At 41.5% G+C, this 14,133-nt stretch overlaps 1 protein-coding gene and 1 long non-coding RNA gene across 3 annotated transcripts in view; one reads left to right on the top strand and one right to left on the bottom strand.

The window, feature by feature from the left end:
- SYNPR (synaptoporin) overlaps window positions 1-3,093 on the bottom strand; it is a gene marked incomplete at its 3' end in the record, with an annotated part of 295,355 nt that extends 292,262 nt beyond the window's left edge. The window contains exons 1-2 of the mRNA XM_082412377.1: window positions 2,874-3,093; window positions 2,692-2,757 (exon numbers count right to left, since the gene is read on the bottom strand). Coding sequence (XP_082268503.1) covers window positions 2,692-2,757; window positions 2,874-2,891 — 84 coding nt within the window. The 5' untranslated portion in view covers window positions 2,892-3,093. The remainder of the gene's footprint in view (window positions 1-2,691; window positions 2,758-2,873) is intronic.
- A 156-nt stretch (window positions 3,094-3,249) lies between these two features.
- Window positions 3,250-14,133, top strand: part of LOC309637567 — a 296,945-nt gene continuing 286,061 nt past the window's right edge. For both annotated transcript variants that reach the window (XR_014250663.1, XR_014250664.1), the window contains exon 1: window positions 3,250-3,385. This is a non-coding gene — a long non-coding RNA (uncharacterized lncRNA). The remainder of the gene's footprint in view (window positions 3,386-14,133) is intronic.

Raw genomic sequence — 14,133 nt, 5'->3', positions numbered from 1 at the left:
ATACATTAATGATTTTCCTATTAACAGACTTACTAATTGTTTCCAGTTCTTTCCTCTACAAAGGATGTTGCAGTAAATAGCCTTGAACATAGATCTTTACATACACTTTTACTTCTACAGAATAAAGACTGAAAAATAAAAAGGATTGTAGTTCAAAGTCTTTCAAGACTACCAACTTTGAAGCTGTTGCCCCACAGAACAGGAGAAACCAGGTGTTTTAGTGCTCTGTCATGCTCAATTTACACTTTTTGCTGATCACTACTGTTTACAGAGCACCATGAAAGGCACCTGGGGGGAACACAGAAGCAAACAGAACAAATTTCCTGCCATCCAAGAGCTAGAACTCTCTCATCACTATCTCCCACAGAAAACAAAGACCTCAGTGACTCTTCACCCATGGCATGCACAGAAGAGATATTTTCCTTTCTCCATTTTGATAAACTTTCTCAAAGCTTCTATGTCCCTGCTCTCATCTCTTGACTTTAGCTCTTTCAAAAGGTAGTGATCAACTAACTTATCTGACCTTTTAAGGTTTCATTGGTCCCTTATTCGGGTTCTCTCCCACAAATGAGAGGCTAATCACTGATTTACAAGCAAAATCCCTTCTTCCTTAGAGCCTTAGAGGCCCAGAAGAGAGAGAGGAAACCAACTATACATAAATCAAAAAAATATTTTAAATGTAATAAGTTCTCTCTCCCTCTCTCTCTCTCTCACACACACACAACCAAGAAAAAACTATAAGGCAGTGTGATAAATTCTCATGAATAAATGAATGGATAAGATGTAATGGAAGCCCAAAGAATGGGGTGAATCATTCAGTTTGGGGTAGAGGAAAGGGTAAGAACCAAATATGAGAGAAATCTTCACTGAGGAGGTAATATTTAAGCTGAGGTTAAAAGACAAACATTTGTTCTCGGCTTGGGCTGTGAGGGCATTCCATATAGTATTAATAAGAGTAACAAGAGCCTTAAGGTAAAAAGCGCTTTGGAGTTTGGGGGGGCTCCTTGTATAGCTTAGGGTGGTAGTCCTCTAACTTTAATGTGCATAGGAATTATCCGGGGAGCTTGTTTAAAATGCAGATTCCTGGGCACCCACCTTCCCAATATTTTTATTTCGTGTCCAGAAATCTGCATGGAAAAAAAATTCATCCAGGTTTACCACACTCTGAAAGATACTCATAGAGGCTGTGTGTGGGGAGTGACATGAAATAACATTGCAACAGGACTGAAGGGAATACAAACTAATGTTTCAGGTGAGTGACAGTGACAGTGTGAAACAATAAGAGATTATGTCAGAAATGATGTCAGGTCTTTGAATTTTGTTTTGAGAGACAATGGCTCGACAATGCAGCCTTTACACTGAGCAAAAAAAAATCACTCTTCCACAGAGAATGTTTGTTGAATGGCTGAATGATCGAATGTGGGCAGAACTCTGAGAAAGTCAACTGAAAGCTGCCCAGACTGTGAGTCCTGCTTGCTTTAACCTGGCTGTGAGGAAAACAGTTTTAGAATAGCTATCCCCAAACCAATAGTTCAAGCCTTCCAAATGCTGTCCTGATGTTATGTCCGGTTGATATATTCGTGCATTTTTATGCAGGTTTACAAACAAGGCAAATGCGATTACCCTGTAGATCATCCACGTAAGCATGTACCACAGTTTGTGTTGCCAAAGCTGGATACTGGGCCTTGGAGCTAAGATCTGGGAGGACAGAACACGCTCTTACATAACTTCCCAGCTAGTCAGTGATAGGGCCTGTGATTAATGCTACATGACGGGCTCTGAACTTTGTTCAGATAGGTTCGCTCGCCTTTCAGAGCTCCTAGCAAGAGAATGTGTGACCCGCAGATTTCACTCTGAATAACCATCATGCAAGCAGCGACACTAACATTGCTCTGTGGCCCCCTGGGTAACTGTTTCTGCGCCTCCCTCCTCTGCCAACAGACAAGTTGCCCTAGGACTAGCAAGTTGTTTTTTAAGGGGACAGAACAGAAGAGTACTATAACTTCCTAAAGCCCCGTCGCTGAAGCAAGCTCCACAGAGAAGGCTGGGAGGTTCTAGAAGAAATCAGAAAAGCCCTCGAGAGCAGCCAGAGTAGAGAAACTCTGAGATGGGAAGGAGTCCCGCTCTCGACGGCAGTATCTTTCACAGCCTCGAAGCTTCTCTCTCCCTGGAGCTCCGGCGGCGGAGCGCGGATCGCAGCGCTTCCAAGCATCCCGGGCGGGGCGGAGAGCTGCCCCAGTGCTCACCAACTTTCTCAGCTTGGCAAAGCCCTCCTCGCTCGCTACTCCGCTCAGCCCCGGGTCCCTCCTCTCACGCCCTCACCCCCGCAATAATCCAGGTGAGCAGCCAGAGCCCAGCGGCAGCTCCCCCATCTGCTCCCCTCCCGGTCTCCCCAGGAGGCTTCTTTCCCCAGCCCCTGAACGTGTGCAAGCGCCTCGGTGACATGAGACGTGACACCTCGTCTAAGCGCCTGCAAAAACTCGTCCACGCTCCCGCCACCAAGCCGGGACCCTACATCCTGTCCCCGCCATTCCATCCCGGAATGGCACCTGGGGAGTGGGGAGGATTGAAGGAAGCGGCTTTTGCATCCCAGGCTTGGAGCAGAACCGAGCAGACAGCACCGCACCCGACCTCTCCTCACCTACTGGTTCGCTGCCTCGGTCCCCTCCCCGCACACACACCGCTACTCACCAATTCCAGGGCTCGCAGGAAGGCAAGGGGCTCCTTCAGCACCCGGAAGGTGCCTGCCGAGGCCAGCTGTGGACCAAGGAGGCAAGAGAGAGAAAGAGACAGCGTGAGGAAGGGGCTGGAGACGCAGCATCCGGAGCCCGGGGGTCCCGCGGCCATCACCCGCGCTGCCCAGTCGGTCCTACCTGGCTCACGGGGTCCATAGCTCGCCTCGCTCGGGCTTCTCACCCAGCGGTGCCTTTGAAAATGAAGTTCGAGGGCCACCACCGTCCTCGTCCTCAGAGCCAGAAGCCCCCTTTCGGAAAGAGCCGGAGGAGCTAGGCCGGGGAGAGGTGGGCGCCCGACGCGGGCTCGCGGACGCTGGGTTCTCGAAGCCTGCGCGCGGGTGCGGTGAGCACAGGCGGCGAGGGTGGGAGGGGCAGGCGAGGAGGCGGAGCGGCGGTGGAGGCGGGAGACCGGGAAGGGGCGGGAACCCGCGAACCCGCCCAGCGGCCCGGGGGAGGCTGCAATTGGCCAGCTGCGAGGTCCTGAGGGGAGGGCGAAGAGGTGGGCGAGGCCCAACCGCGACCTTGGGACTGGCGTCGCCCCTCGCGCCCGGTGCCCTGAGGCTCCAGGGCAACTTTGGGGCTGTAGGTTTGGGGAAAGCAGGCTGGCACCCTCAGGAAGACGGTCCCCTGCCTGAGGACGGGGTTTCCAGGTAAGAGAGAGAGAGGCACCCCACAGCTTACGTGGGGAGGTGTGTGCGTTCTGGTGACTTCTGAACACCAAAGAAAGACTGCTGACTCGGTCATTTCTCTGAGCCTTCATGGAACGTTCTCCATGTGACCAAGCAGTGCCAGGTGCTGGGATACATCAAGGAACGGGATAAACACTGCCCGTTCCCTCAGGGGTAAGCAGAGGGTCAGGTCAGGGGGAAGGGAGCTAGAGGGGGAGAGGGGAAACGAATGAATCAGGAAAATATGGGACAGTGTGCCAGGCAGGTAATCCCATGGCCACTGTGTGAGGTCAGGAGAGAATTATAAGGTCCATTTTTTAAAGTAGGAAAAAAAAAAAGTAGAAAATAGACTTCGCGAGGCTGAATTAGCCAAGCTAACATAGCTCATGAGGGGCTAAACGGGGATTGGAATTGAAGTTCCTTTAAAACTCATGCTGTTTCTACTGAGATCCTTTGCCTAAGATACAACCCTCGAATGAAGCTCCCCCAATCCGTCATAAATAGGCCTGAGTGCATCCCCACCTCAACTCATACTCTTTCTCCCTTAGTCTGCTAAGCTTGCCGAAACTAGTAAACAACAACAAAACAATTGAGTTCTTTCTGTGAATCAGAAATTGTGTTAAGGGCTTTATAAACATTACTTCATTAAATATTCACAAAACCCCCATGGGTTAGTAGTAGTGTTATTCTCATTTTAGAGATGGTGGAATTGAGGGCCATGGAAGGGGAGTGCAGAGAATGAAGCCAGAGTTGAATTCAAAATAATCAGAAAAGAAGGAGGAGGAGTCTTCAGCACCCTTAGCCATTCCACCATGTAGTTGATATGTCCCCTTCCTTCGCACTCCCTTTGGACTGGATCCCATGTATGAAGTGGTCTCCCAGCAACACAGATAGCCCATCTGTTTACTAATAAGATTTGCCAGAAAGGTCTGGAGTTGGGGGATGGGGGGAAGAGGAGGAGGGAGAGTAATTAATATTCAGGAGTTGGGGAGAAAGATGCAAATGAATAGTTTAGAGTCTGAGAAGGGGAGGCAGCAGGCCAAAACTGGGTAAGAAAGAGTGTCCAATGTAGATGCCCCCTGCCCATGGATTTTGTTGGAGAAAAACTAGAAAGTTAGTGAGTCAGAACTCCAAAGGGCTAGTTGCACCATCTGCAGCCAGCCAGTTTTGTTCCTACTGCTCTTCCTACATGCAGATAGAGTCTAAAACAATTAGAAACAAGTTGTTTCAAAAATAAGCCATTATGCAACTACAAATACTTACTGTGTGTCCTGCAGTTTTTGTATATGATTTTGTGTGTGAGGTTATTTAACGTCCTCAAGACCTCAGGTTTTTAAAAATCTGTCAAAGGGAGCCAACAACATTAATTTAGCTGGTTGTTATGAGGACTCGATGAGGTTTTGTAGATAACGTATCTTGGGCAGAGTCTGGTACATCATAATCTCTCCATGTGTATCAGTTGAATTTCTGATTGCTAACACTTCTACAGAAGCAAAGGTGAAGGCTCAGAGGCCCACATTAGAGGCGTGGTCGATTGTGGCACCGTCTTGTCACTCTCTGCAGTGCCTCTCTGCTATATATCCTTGCCCCTTTGAACTCAGGAGTTGCAATGTTACTTGCTTTGGCCAGTGGTTGTGGGCAGAAGTGATGAATGCATTTCTGAGCGGAGGTTTTAAGCACCCCTTCATGATGTGCCGTCTCATTAATTTCCTTCTACTATGATGAATACAATGTACAATATTACACAGAGGCTGTACTCACAGCCTGGGTCTTGGCATAAGATTGATGTAGTGTAGAGCTGCAACTGGACCTTGATGAATGTGGAGCTGAGCAAGAAATGAAGCTGTAGTTGTAAGCAATTGACATGTTAAAGTCTTTTGTTCCTACAATGCAGCATAACCTAGGCTGATTGATACAAGGGTTCACACAGCTAGTAAGTAGCTGAACCAAGATTCCACCCTGTATGACTTCATTGTCCTTGAATCCTTCCTCTTTCCATTATTGTCAACTAGCTTATGCGGTATAACACCTCCTGCATATGTTTAATAATGATGATAATTATCATAATAGCTTATATCAATTCAGTTCTCGCTACATGCCAGCCACTGTGCTAGGTACTTTAAATACATCATCTAAGCATCACCGCCATCCCCTCTTTTATGGATAGTATATCCAGGTTAGAAAGGCTAAGTAATGTGCCCAAGGTCATCTAAACATTTGTATCTCTTTAGACAGAGGGATTGATTTATTTAAAATACCACCCACTTGCATTTCATTTGAGCTGAGAACTTGGCGAGGATGAAGTGTGATGACTGAGCCTATTCCCCCAGGCCTGTCTTCACACCCAACATTCCTCCTTGCTAATATGGTGGCAAATTTTCCAAGTCCTCCAAACACCATGTGAAGGGAGCCAGAACTGTGGCAAATGGCAATGTAGTCGCTTAGACAACAATTGCACATTGTCAGAGGATGCTTCTCACGTTCCAGAAATGTATGAGCTGCCAACAGCTGCGTCACCAAAATAACCCAGAGTTCCATATCCCATTTGCAATGTTAAATACTTTGTAGACATTGGGGCTAGAACCTCTATATTCGGACCTGGAAATAACATTAGGTTCCTTTAAGAACTAGGTTGGGAGAAGTAGGAGGGATGATAAAACACTGCCACAGTATTACTCTCAGTGACTGAGGGTGACCCCTTCTCTTCTGCCCCGTGATGACGAAAGATAATTTCCCTCTTACAATAACAAATCTCTCGAAATGATTCAACAATCCTGTTAACATTGGTGGAGAGTAAATGATCCATTTTAGTGCCCTGTGTTGATTATGTAAATCAAATAGCTTCCAAATTCTTCATTCGTGTTCAGCCAGGAACTTATAGTTTGGAAGATTTCCTTTGACATGTCAAGGCAATACATTCATTTGCTGCAGTGGTTTCAATAAAGGGCAACGTGGACCCTTCCCTCCCCCAAGAGGCATTTGGCAATAATTGGAGACATTTGAGGTTGTCACAGCTGGGCGGGGTGGGTTGGTGCCACTGACACCTACTGGCATCTAGAGGGTAGAGGCCAACGATGTTGTTCAACATCCTACAATGCAGAAGACAGCTGCCCACAACAAAGAATCAAATGGAAAATGTCAGTAGTTGCCGAGGTCGAGAAACCTTGACATACGCATTCGACAAGTAAGGACTGCCTGCTAATGTCTGTTAGTATTGCTCTGTAAACTATAAACAGCTTGACAAAATTCCTGAATTCACAGATCTTACCTTGTAGTGGGATATACCATAAGCCCAATTTGTTCAAGCTCCAATATTTGATGACAAGAAAATAAACAAAATTCAAAAAACCATTTTGAATCTCAAAGAGGGTTAATCCGGAATCAAAACTACCAAAAACCAAAGTACCAACCTGCTGTAGACAGACTTGAGTTATTCAGGCAAATTAAATCTCATTCTCAGGGAATAACATACCTGGGTTTAATCTTCCTATACCTCTTGTGGCAAAAAGGAAAAAGTAATTTAAAATTTTATCCATAGCAACTTAATACAGGAGGAAATACTACCCACACGTTATGATATTTAAAATACTGGAAGTACGTAATGAGTGAAAGTCATTCAAAATATTACATATTTCACCCTCTACTCATACTACTAACCTTATCTTTCCAAATCTTTTCTTAACTAGTGAGGGTGAAAGCAAAAGCCAGTAGCGTGTTTGTGTAATATTTATTTGTGTGTTTGGTTTGCATGGGGTCACTGGTACACAGGACAGGAGATGGTGTGGAAGTATTTTCAAGATCTCTAATTTTACAATAAAGACAGCATTATCTCTCCACCCAATGATCAGGTAAAGCCATCTTTACTTACCTATGTTTCAGTCTTAAATGGCTTCAATAACACGTAAGGATGTGTGTTTTTTGTTTGGCTTAAAACTTCGTCACAAAATAAGATTCCATAGGCTTCCTATGGAATTTTTAGCATTCAAGTAGGATCATTCTTAGTTAACTATCAGAACTGATGTAAAATTTCAAGGGTGGTTGGCCAAGGTGAACTCGCATCACAAAATGCTTTTGCTATTTCTACTTCCATCTTTGTTTTAAACAAAAGTTATCTGTGTCAGTATGACCAGGCTTTAATACCTGCCCATTAGAGCACCAAAACTCATGTCAAAGGACTTATCATTGACCGCAGGGAATAATGGTAACAGTAATCATAATAATGACTCTTGCAATGTGTTAAGTAGTAAGTAGTTGCTGGACAGAATGCTAAGTACCCCTATAGGCATACCTCATTTAATATCCTCATCAACCATATAAGTGTGTACTGTTTCTTGTTCAGACAAGAAAACACAGGCTCAAAGAAATTTAAAAATCTCAGCTAAGCTTTTATGGGTAGTAAACAGCAGAGTCATGATTTTTCTCCCACCCTCATAACTTTCCAAGAAAAAGAGGATATGCAGTTTCCATTGCAAATCTGAAAAAGTCACAGGCTTTAGGCAAAAATATTTTTCTTGCTGAAACATAAACAAAATTCCTCTGCAGAAAGAAAGTAAAGATGGGCACCATTGTCTGTTACTACTCTTATGACTGCTACTACTGTTATTCCATGAACACATGTAGAAAAATACCCTCCCCTCTCAAAGGCTCAATCATTCTAATTATTTTTGTCGTTCATCATTAGCTGTGTTTTCCAAAATGCTCATCATTTTTGACGTTCTCCTTGGATCACTCCCTTGTTTTCACGGACTCATGGATCACAACAGCATTGAGTTAATCTCACACCACTCACTGCAATTTTTGAATGAGGTAAATTCTTCTTCCCCAGGCAAGAGTCCAGCATAAAAGGTGATGACACAAGTTCTGGAACCAGATTCACTGAGTTCATCATATGCTGGCTTGATCACTTCCTAGGTGTGTGATCTTGAACAAGTAAGTCCCTTAAACTCTTGTCACTCAGTTTCCTTATTTGTAAAATGGGCTTAAGAACTATACCACCCACATCACTTTGTAAGAAAGAATAAAGGAGTTACAAGTTAAGCACTCAGAAGAATCTAATACAGAAAGCTGCTAAAAGGCCAAGAAATATGACCTACCCCAGTGGTAAGGAGATGGTCTATGATATTTGCACCCCAAGTAGTTATCACACAACCACTACTTATAATTAACACTTTAGAAAAATCATTTGTTTTCTTCTATTTCCCTTCTTCTTTTCAGAATTCATATTTCTTTTCCCCCAAAATACTTCTCTGTTTTTGGTTGGTAAGAATATTGAGTCATTCAAAACATTTTTAGGAGAGAGGCTTCCTGATACACCTCAAAAACTAACAGTTCAATATGAAAGTTTTTTTATTTCTTTAATGTTTACAACTAGAGCTTTGGCAGGGGTTTTTATAATTTTCTTAAAAAATAGTTTTACTTGGCAGTGTTTGCAATCTCTAATAATTGTATTCTTGTTTTAAGAAACATTTATATATAAAAAACTTACGGATGATGAAATAGAAAAGATCAGATCGATTCTCTCATATCTTTAATAAAAGTATGTAATCCAAATTGTATTGCATCCTTTTAATTTTAATAAATTCTCCAGATGGTCTTTAGACCTTGTGTTGCAATATGACAAAATGGCTTTTGCATCTGCTCTGAACGAGGCAAAAGAAAACCTTACCCTGTACAGTGATTCTAAGAACACATTTACTTATTCCTTCTTAATCTAAACCTTTAAGTAAAAAAAAAAATTAAGTCAAATATGAATCATTAGAAAATTGACTCTTTTGGTCCTTCATGGTCATATTCTCTGCTGGCCTAGGTTCTTTCACAGGGCTTGACAGCTGTGTGAGGACCCTGCTGGAGCCACTCACACAGAGAGAAACACAAATCCAGAACCTAAAATTAGGTTTTACTAAATTATATTGCACTGCACTTTTACACCTGCTTGGCAAATAATACCCAGAAGAAAGGTACAATTACACAGGCTCTTTGCCAGAAATAGAAGACAGGTTTAAAAAAAAAAATACTAAAAAAGAGAGAAGGAAGGAAGCAAGAAAAAAAGGAAGAAAGAGGGAGATGAGACAGAAAATGAAAGAATCCTTTCCCCAAACCATGGTCAGCAGTTACCATCAACAGCATCCCTGGAAGTTACTTCTATTGAGAGTTTGCTATGTGCCAAGCACTATGATAAGCTCCTTATAACACTATGAGTTAGTTATTATCCATATTTCACAAATAATGAAACTGAAGCATCGACAGATGAATCGCTTGCCCAAGTTCATACAACTAAATGGAAGTGAAGCCAAGTTTGAAGCCAGTAATTCTTGAGAGTTTGAACTTATTTTAATACCTTCTAATTATCCAAAGTCTAAAATATGCATCTCTCAGATCATAATTGGAAACTGGAGATATTGATGAGCCTTTTATTTCGTTACAACTGGAAACTGGAGATATTGATGAGCCTTTTATTTCGTTACCAACACCAATTACCTAATTAAATATTAGGGAGATGATCACCTACATTCTCAACTGTTTCTAATTGTGGTAAAGAACACATGAATATCCAGCCTCCTCAACACCTTTTGTTGTAGAGATTATCCTTTCCCGATTATGTAATCTTGGCAATCTTGTCGAAGATCTGTTAAATGTAAATGCCTGTGTTTATTTCTGGGTTCTTGATTTTGTTCCATTGGTCTACGTCTGTCTTTATGTGGGTACCAACTATTTTAATTGCTGTAACTTTATAATGTATTTTGAAATCAGGAAGCATGATACCTTCAGATTTGTCCTTCTTTCTAAAGATTGTTTTGGTTATTTAAGGTCTTTGTGATTCCATGTGAATTTAAAAATTTTTTTCTGTTTCTGTGAAAAATGCACTTGGGATTTAAATAGGGATTACGTTGATTGTAGATTGATTGCTTTGGGTGCGATGGACATTTTTAACCTTATTAAGGATTCTAATCCATGAACACAGATGTCTTTCTGTTTATTTATGCCTTTGATTTCTTTCATCAGTGTTTATAATTTTCACTGTAAAAGTCTTTTACCTCCTTGGTTAAGTTTATTCTTATACATTCCACGTTCTCAATCTTTATATGCTCTTTAGTTTCAGTCTTCCTGGTAATGATTTTTGGAACATCATTTGTTCTCAAGAAAAGCACTGTTCTCATTTATTTTTCAAGATATCCAAAGGATATCTTGTTTTACCTTAGTGTTATAGGACGTTAAATACTAATGAGGTGACATGAACATGCTTGATTAAAAAAATAAATTGAGCTGTTAATTCATGAAAAGACATGGAGGAACCTTAAATGTACGTTTAAACATTGGAAGCCAATCTGAAAAGGCTACATACTGTATGATTCCAGCTATATGACACAGGAAAAACAAGAGTGGTTTCCAGAGGTTAGGGTGGAGGGAGGGATGAATAGGTGGCACACAGAGGATTTTTAAGGCAATGAAGATACTCTGAATGATACCATAATGATGGATACATGTCATACATTTTTCCAATCCCATATAATATGCAACACCAAGAGTGACCATAATGTGAACTATGGACTTTGGGTGATTATGTTGTGTCAGTGTAGCTTCATCAATTGTGAAAATTATACCACTCAGGTAGTGGAAGTTGATAACAAGGGAGGCTATGCTCATGGGGTGGGGAGCAGGGGGTATATGAGAAGTCGCTGTGCCTTCTGCTTAATTTTGCTGTGAACCTGAAACTGCTCTAAAAAATAATTTAATTTTAAAATATGATAGATCTAGCAATCCCAGGTTGATGTCTTGATGTTAAAAAAAAAATGTTAATCACTACTTAGTGCTGTTATTTCTCTAGCCAAGGACCTATTGTGCTTAATGGTAGAATAAGAAATGGAGCATGTTTATGAAAGTCTTCATTTAATGAAATGAGTGTTGGATTACTTTTTCCTTAGCATGGTTTAAATTAACCAAGAGAAAAATGTAATTTTCTCTGATGGCTTTTATCTCGCTGTATAAAGATTAATTAAAGGTAATGTTTTTTGGTTTAATGTGTAAGTTGCATGTGTTTGTGCATATGGAGAGTTTATGGAGAGAAATACAAGCACATTAACACTTCTGGTAGCCTTTCTTCTCTTTATTTTACAGATATTTTGAGTAATACATATAAAATTTCAAATAATATAGAACTACTTAAGGTAGAAATCCCTCTTTTCTACCTGCTACTTCCATTGAAGAATATACAATCTCCTGTATAGAGATATATGTGCATGTGTGTGTATATATAAGTGCATATATTAGATATATATGCATATATACACATAAAATATATGAATATATTTGCGTATATTATGTGTGTATATATGCATATATATGTATATATTCCCCAAATATAATATACATACATTATTATATATTTCAAATAGTATATATGCTATATTTTACAGAAATGAGATAATGCCATATAGATTATTACATGGCCTACATTTTTCACTTTACACTTTATCATGGTGGGATCTTAGTTCCCCGACCAGGGATCGAACCCGCGTTCCCTGCATTGGACCACCAGGGAAGTCCCAGGCTTTCCATATTTTAAAAGCAGTTGTGTGAATACTCATTTCAACTTGAACCCTCACACCTACCTTTCCATGGTCAAGCATTTGTGAGGAAAATTCATCATTAGTTATTTTCTGTATTCATAAGCACATCATATCTTTATATTATTAGGAAAATAGAATTTATGCTTATATTATAATTGGTATAATATATATTGGGGATACTTAAATATATAAATGGATTCTTAGTCATTTATTTTTTATTTTTATTTTTTATAAATTTGTTTATTTGTTTTTATTTTTGGCTGTGTTGGGTCTTCGTTGCTCTGTGCGGGCTTCTCATTGTCGTGGCTTCTCTTGTTGCAGAGCACGGGCTGTACGTGCGCGGGCTTCAGTAGTTGTGGCTGGCGGGCTCAGTAGTTGTGGCTTGCAGGCTCTAGAGCGCAGGCTCAGTAGTTGTGGCACACAGGCTTAGTTGCTCTGCGGCATGTGGGTCCTCCCAGGCCAGGGATCGAACCTGTGTCCCCTGCATTGGCAGGCAGATTCTTAACCACTGCGCCACCAGGGAAGCCCTAGATTCTTAGTCATTTATTATCACTAAAGTTATTTTAAAAATCTTTTCCACAATTATTTCATATAAGTAAAATTACCTAGAAATTGAAGATTGACACAGTGAAGACATTACAAAAAATAGTATATTTGGGAGACTCACTTTGAATGCTAAACAACTCCATTCAACTCCCCCATAAGAAAATAGGTTCGATATTAAGTTCTCTAAATTTTCAAAATATTCCATATTTTCCATGAATATTTTTATATAAACAGAAACGATCACAATCAAACACATGCCTTGTATGTATCAGGAAGGGACTGATTGATGTGATCAACGATCTACAACATGAAGTGGGGATTTGCTCAATCCCCAGTCTTTCTGCTGCCTGGATGTCGTGTTATTATTGACTGGCACCTTCCTCTCTATAAAGGCTCTTTGGGGACTCTTTTGCCTCACATATGACTTGGCATGTAAAGTCACGTGTTAAATTCTGTGCTCATTTTGTCTGTTTGTTTGCATGAAGAATGATTATTCCGTGGTGTGAAATAATGAATATTCAAGTGACAGGAAATCTGAATTTGTGAAACCATTTCTGAAATTCTTAACCATATCAGAATATTTTTGCTGAAATGGATGATACTGAACAAATTGCCAGGTTTTGTTTTGTTTTGTTTCCCTTCCCTTGATCCTTTTAAAATGTATTTGATGGAGGCGGGGAAGGTCCCTGAGACCCCTGAAACAAACCTCAGGCATGACTGGATTGCTCTCTTAATAAAATGTTAGATGGTCATTTGAAATAGTCTTGATTCTGAAATGTAGACTTCCCATTCCCATATAATCATCAAAATGGCAAAACTGAGTAGAAGTTTACTCTTCTCTGATGCCCCAGCCAGGACCTAATGCAGGTAAGAAGCCTACACATGGTGGAGGATGGTGTGGTTTGCTTCTTCTTCCTTTTTCTGGCCCTTCCTCTTCGCCTTGTTAACATCTTTCTGACAAAAACAAACAGAGGTCAGTGGAGCAAGAAAGCTCTTAGTGAACTGACATTGTTATAAATTGCTTTATTCTCTTTCAGCCTGAAAGATTTTCTCTTCTTCAAAATGACACTCCCAACTCCTGTTAGGGACCACTCACCTGGCCCCCCTTAAGCTGAGGCATGTGCCCCTACCTTAGCTGGTCATGTCCTCCTTCTGCAGCTGCTTAGGAACCTGGCAGTCCCTTCAGGCACCCTTTTGTTGGGGTCCTATTGACAGTCCAGGAAAGCCCTATGACAGTGCCCTTAAATGCGGCCCAGGATTGGTCCACGAGAAAAACGTATGAATCCTTTTTCCCAGCAAACTTTGAGAGAGCACATCCCCCACAGTTTCCACCGCTGGCTTTGACTTCCCCACCATTACCTAACCCAGGATATTTGTCAGATGGGAGCCAGACATCAGCTCACTTTTTCCAACTGCCAGGGACACCCATTGAGCCCCAATTTTCAGTGAGCTCAGTGCACTCCTGTAGGGTCATCTGTTCTTCAAGCAGCCTAGGAGAGCCCAGGGCCACATCATGATTTTCTTGGACCCCGGGAAGTTTTGCTTTCATGGGCCCTTTCTCTACAGAAACATTAACAACTGTATTTTATGACTCTTTTGGTATAAGGATGAATGTAA

This window comes from Balaenoptera physalus, assembly GCF_965194825.1.
Source record: "Balaenoptera physalus genome assembly, chromosome: 11".
NCBI classification, from domain to species: Eukaryota; Metazoa; Chordata; class Mammalia; order Artiodactyla; family Balaenopteridae; genus Balaenoptera; species Balaenoptera physalus.
This window is presented reverse-complemented; position numbering and strand designations above follow the sequence as displayed.